The sequence below is a fragment of the Anabrus simplex genome, chromosome 2, assembly GCF_040414725.1.
Source record: "Anabrus simplex isolate iqAnaSimp1 chromosome 2, ASM4041472v1, whole genome shotgun sequence".
In the NCBI taxonomy this organism is placed as follows: domain Eukaryota; kingdom Metazoa; phylum Arthropoda; class Insecta; order Orthoptera; family Tettigoniidae; genus Anabrus; species Anabrus simplex.
Window position 1 is genome coordinate 221,025,012 of NC_090266.1, and position 6,000 is coordinate 221,031,011.

Below are 6,000 nucleotides of genomic sequence, written 5' to 3' on the forward strand. Positions count from 1 at the left end.
CTGACATTTATACTATATAATACACTATGGCTGTCATAAATAATGATCTTATCAGATTTTGTTGTTCTTAGTGTCCATGGATGTACTGTTCTGTGGTGTAGATGACACACTTCTTCATTACCATTCTGAACTTCTGGAGGGGCAGGATTAATTTTACATTTTAGTAAAATGCAGGAGTTAGAAGTGTCATTCAAGGGGTGGTGAAAACCTATGATACAACATTTTGAATACATCTCTAAACTTTGACACAAAGATATCACTTTCATCGGTAAAGCATTGTCTTTTGTAAAGTCTAAATAGTTTGGATTGACTAAGACCTGGAGCCAGATACCACTTGGATGGACTAAGATCTGCAGCCAGGTACACCTTATTAGGATTTTTCGCCTGTCTATAATGTGACTGATAGGTAAGGAACTTTGATACAAAATCTGTCAAGTTAGTTAGATTATTGTTTGAAGTTTTGTTTGCAGGCTCATGTCTGTCATATCAAGCCAAGCTACACCTTCACTAGAATTGTTAAGGGCTCTATCAATTTTGTCACTTAATGATCTTGAAATATGGTATTCTCGTATAATTTCATACATACTCTTAAATCATTTCCTGCTCTACTTTTCATCTATACAGCCTTCTTGAGATGCCATCCACATAAGACTTTCTCTAACTGGAGTTACGGAACCAACTATAAAAGCAGACGGTTCATTCCATGAACTTAGTATCTTGTAAAGAGAGTCTTTGCTGACTGTATTCTAGAACTGCATTTTATTAGGCAATTGCAGTCCATAAAGCAGCAGGTGTTGGCTAGTACTTTTAATCCATGCCTTTTAAAATTTCCCACCTGACAATCTGGCCTTCTTAGCTTCCCTTTTCCACTTCGTTTTATCCTTTCGTTTCCTCTTTTTGCTTCATACCCTTGCATTTGTCGAGTCCTTGTTGATTTGGGTTTTAATTACTTCTAGTCTAATTACTAGTTGTCTATGTAAGGATACTTTCACTTCATTATATTGCTGATGCTGTGTGGTTCTTGTGTGGACATTAAATTCCTATCCTTAAGGCTATTGTCGTCAACATCTTGCTCGTCTTCAGTCTGAAATTATAATGAATAAATTGGAATCGCATTTAATAAGGAGAAACGGGAGCAAATGGGTCTACGACCAGAAATTGAACCAGGAGCCTCTCACAGCACAGATGGGCATGCTATCATACAGTATATACTGATTATTACCAGTTGGCTACCAAATAATTCAGTGTCTCCCAGAGCCACATTTTCAGCTGAATAACTTTTATTGACATACTAGATTACACTAGCCCGCCAAAAAAAAAAACCACTAGTGTGGTACAAACTAAAATATGTGGGTTTTATTAATTTCACAACGCTGAATTCAAAAATTAATTTTGTTTCATCATGTCTGGTTAAATGACAATTGTACAAAACGTTTTGTCGTTACATAAAATTTTCGATACTTAGTATTGATTGAATTACGCATGCGAAGTACAGATAAAATATGCAAATTAAACAAGTTAGCGCGTGAAGGAAATTATATATAAATTGAAAACTTACTCGCCTTCCCTCGGTCATATTTTTCCTTTTTCTGTAGAATTTGAGTGTTTTTGAAGTTCAAGAGTGCTCTCTGGAAGAGTAGTCGCATGCAGTCGACCAACATTAATCAGCCATCATATTTACATCTTAACATCCCTGGTAGCACCGTTCGGCATCTTTGAGATTTTGGTGGAACCCGTCCCCTTGGTCTCCACTTACCGCTTCTAAATTTGGAGGGAAATAGTCCAGATGTGATGCTAGAAAATGTAGCTTTAGACTCATATTACAAGAGAGTTCGTTAAACTTGTCCATGTTCCTTACAGTTTCTTTGTATAGAGCGTCCTTGATGTAGCCAAAGAATTTTGTCACTACTTAGAATGCGTTTCGTGCATCTTCCTCAATTTTGGTCAGCGTTTCTGTGAAATTTTGGTCTTATCAGTTTACAAATCTGTGGTCCATCAAATACTCCTCCTTTGATTTTTTTGCATCTGATAATGTAGAAAACTTCATGCATAAATATTTGAAGCATGGGCTATTTTTGTCTAATGCCTTAACATGCAATTTCATCATTCCCAATTTGATTTGCAAGAGTGGAAGTAAAATTTTTTCATGGGCAACAAGACTTACATTCAAGACAGATTGAAGTTACTCCCTCTTAGTCCCAGTGTTTATTCTGTGCCCTACTATACCATTTGCATAGGAAACGGGGAAATTTTGTGTAGCCTTTTTGTTGTCCCAGCAGCAATCCAGTGACCTTCAAATCACCACAAATTTGCCTCTCATGCACATGATATTTAATTCTTTCAAGCACCAACTTTAATGTCTCTTAATGTTTCAGACAGCTTTGTAGAGTGTGCAAGTGGCATGGAAGCTGTTATGAAGCAGAACAGCCTTAAAGTTTCGGAAGAGTCAATAAAAAGGCACCAGTTGCTAGGATCATATACTTTCTCTCCCAATTGATGCAGAAGATTTGGAACATCTGCACAAAATACAAGTTAATCTTCATGTGTATAATATTTTTGAAATTCTTTCTCACAATTCCTATACCAGGAAAATGTAACCCCAGATGCCAGCATATTCCTTTCACATAGTTTTGAGCCAAGTAATTAACTCTTTTCTGTGGTTAACACTAAATCCCCTGTCAAGTCATTCAATTCGGATTGTGTAAATTCGTTTTTGGTGTGTCTTATTGATGTCAAAAACATATCAGATGTACGGCTTTTCAGGTGTTTGCTCCATTAATCAGCGTTTCTTCTTAGGTCTGACACTAGACTCATCAGTGGGATGTGTCAGACACTACCCACTGACGCTGGGGTGTATGCAGGTGAACTTATCAGGAGCCGTAGCATTATTGCTAGGTGGGCAATGGTTCCATTGTGGAGATTTATCTCCCATATGCAGTTATCAGACTGTGCCTCTTATAAGGGCTTCTGATAAGTTCACCTGCATACACCCCAGCGTCAGTGGGTAGGGTCTGACACATCCCACTCTGATGAGTCTAGTGTCAGACCTAAGACGAAACGCTGGTTAATAGAGCAAACGCCTGAAAAGCCTTACATCTGATATGTTTTTGACATTTTTGACATGCTCTATTGGTGAAACATATCTAATTCCCTCCATGGGAATTTAGAATTTTCCATTCGTGTCTTATTGATGTGGTTCAAAATAAATTTCTTCAGCGTCCGATTGCAAGGACATGCTTTCCGTTTTCGGACATTTTCAGACTCGGGGCATCGGTTTCCATAAATAAAATGTATTTTCTATTGTACTGCAAAATCATGTTCGCTAGTGTTACCAGTGTCAACTGCCCTTGTGTATCAGTGGTAGAGCGTCAGCCTCTGGAGCCCAAGATAGCAGTTTCAACATAATAATAATAATAATAATAATAATAATAATAATAATAATAATAATAATAATAATAATAATAATAATAATAATTTTTATCAGTATTAGCTCAATTATGATTTCTTTTGAGGTTACAAAACATAATTCTTTGTAAAACATGGAAAATTTTGTACAGTGTGTATCTCTTAACTGAGGTGAACCTAAAGGACAATTGTTTAATTTTATGCTTTTTAAACTCAATCTCCTAAAAATGCTACTTCTGATTTTCCTGTCTTCATAAAATTATACAAGTTAGTAATTTTTATTGTTTTTCTGTTTTACAGTGTAACAGAACCTGTCCAATTTGCCGTGGTGATGCCTCCGAATATTTCAACCATTTAGAATGAAATTTAGTCAGGACGTTCCAGAGTGCCATCCTGTGCTACTATGATTTCATTTATATCTTGTAGGAAGGAATTTATTGCAAATGTGTGACATGATGTACAGTATGTGATTGTTATACCTACATATGAAGTTCCTTGTAGATTTCATTGTTGATGGATGTATTCTGTGTTAGTGTACAAACCTTAATTTACCTCATGTAATGGTCTGTCAGGATTTGATATGGACCAGTTTACAAGAAGCTATTATTCTTGTTAATTCCTCAGCATCAGATTGTACATTCTGAAATAAGTGTGATTGCAAATGTTTTACTTCATGTGGAAGTAATACACTTCTTTTGCATCTAAAAGGCAACTATGAAATTTATCTGATAATTCATCTAGAAACTTAAAACTAGAAGTATACGTAAGCTGTATTTTTATTGTGTATACATAACAAAGAAATACACACACTATAATTGCATCTTGACTTTTAATAATACAATATTTACATGGAAAGTTTTAAGACTGAGGCTGTACTTGTAATGAAAATTAGAGATACTTGGTCAGCAGGTGGTATTGGCACCCTGTAATATTGAATTGGCCCTCGGCTTTGATCCCATGCAGTTTTGCCTGGACGGCACTAAGTAACTTGGGTATCTGCGCTGCGGTGGTGGTGTTGTCTGTGTGGTGATAGAACGTGGATGTGAAAATTGAGTAGCGTAAAATTTTGTGTAAAGCTAGGAAAGACAGCCATGGAAACCTCGAACCTTATCCAGCATCCTCTCTGCCATTCACAAAACTCGTGTCACTGAAACACTCCTGCCCATGATAACGGCTGCTCACCATAAAGCCACTCAGACAACAATGCCGCTGCAGCACACACACTAGTATACTGTCGTCCTGCCACCTAGCAGAATTATGTTGTATCCAATGCTAAAGGATCAGTTTGAGGTTACAGGGTACTGCACCGCCTTCCCCCAAAATATCTCCGGTCATTTCTAACTCTCCTTACAATTACAGCTCGTCTTGAAACTTTCAAGATGGTTATAATTTGAGGTTCAGCTTTTTCTGTAATGGAAAATTGCCTTTGTTTCATGAATTTATGTTAGTGATGGTTTGCACTTGATATAGATAAGAGAAAAATTAGTTCGTGGTCACTGTTCCCTTATTTTAGAGAAAATTAAGAGATAAAAGTTTTTTTTTTTTTTTTTCTTTCAGTTTCCTTCATTTTTTTCCTTACCTTGCACCTATTTTTTGGTCTTGCTGCAAATTTATGGCAAATTAGCCTTACAATTCTTTGCAGTAGTTGCAGGTGTAAGACTGTTGTTTATTGGATAGATGAAAACCATCCAGCAACCATAGTCTTCACTTCACCATGCTTTCATGTTTAAGAAGTAGTAATTATTAATGTTGACCTCTACAAATTATAAGTAACACTTTTATATATCTAAATTTGAAACTGCATTTTGTGGAGACCACTTAAGGTTATCTGTAGTGGTCTGAAAATGTTATTTTATGTTCTATATTAAAGTTAAATTTCAACTAATTAGCATGACCAAGTTGGACAAACAAAATGATATGTTGGAATGATATCATAGTTAACTAATTGGTATCCTGTTGAATTTTAAATATAGTTCCATAAATATTGTCTTCTCTAGTTATTAACATTGTCCATTTATTATTAGTGAAAATTTACAATAAATGAAATCACATTTATCAACTTGAGGATGACATTCTCTTTAAGTGCCTTTTTAAATTTATTTTTTAATATATAGTTTATTTTATTGAATCGGAGACTTTTATATCCATGGCATGCAGTTCTGCTCGATCTGTTTTTTAACTAGTAATGAGGATAACTTTGGTGTAGTGGAATATTGAACATCTGTTGTTACATTTGTGCTCATTAACCGGGTAGAGAAAAAGTCATTATTTTTTAATAATTGTGATATAAGATAATCTGACCAATTGCTCTATTATTTGAATAAGTCTGTATCTTGCTACTCTTAATGTTCTTTCTTTTTCCCCTTCCGTAAAACTGTAGTTCTTCCTTGTCATCTTGTGTATGTTGTTCTAGGCTATTGAAAGAAATACTTCAGTTCATCCAATACTGGTGATGGCTTTTCCTTTTGAACTTGATGCATATTTACAACATACCTAGTGCCAGCTTTCATAGACCTCTTTTTGCGTCAATTTGCAGTAAATTTCTGTCTTAATGATCATGAATTGCCTTGGGCAGGTCATTTAACCTTGCTTGGT

At 35.6% G+C, this 6,000-nt stretch overlaps 1 protein-coding gene across 1 annotated transcript in view; it reads left to right on the forward strand.

Annotated features, from left to right (window-relative positions):
* LOC136864016 (RING finger protein 44) overlaps positions 1-5,469 on the forward strand; it is a 344,632-nt gene extending 339,163 nt beyond the window's left edge. The window contains exon 13 of the mRNA XM_067140516.2: positions 3,706-5,469. Coding sequence (XP_066996617.2) covers positions 3,706-3,768 — 63 coding nt within the window. The 3' untranslated portion in view covers positions 3,769-5,469. The remainder of the gene's footprint in view (positions 1-3,705) is intronic.
* The last annotated feature ends 531 nt before the right edge of the window (positions 5,470-6,000 follow it).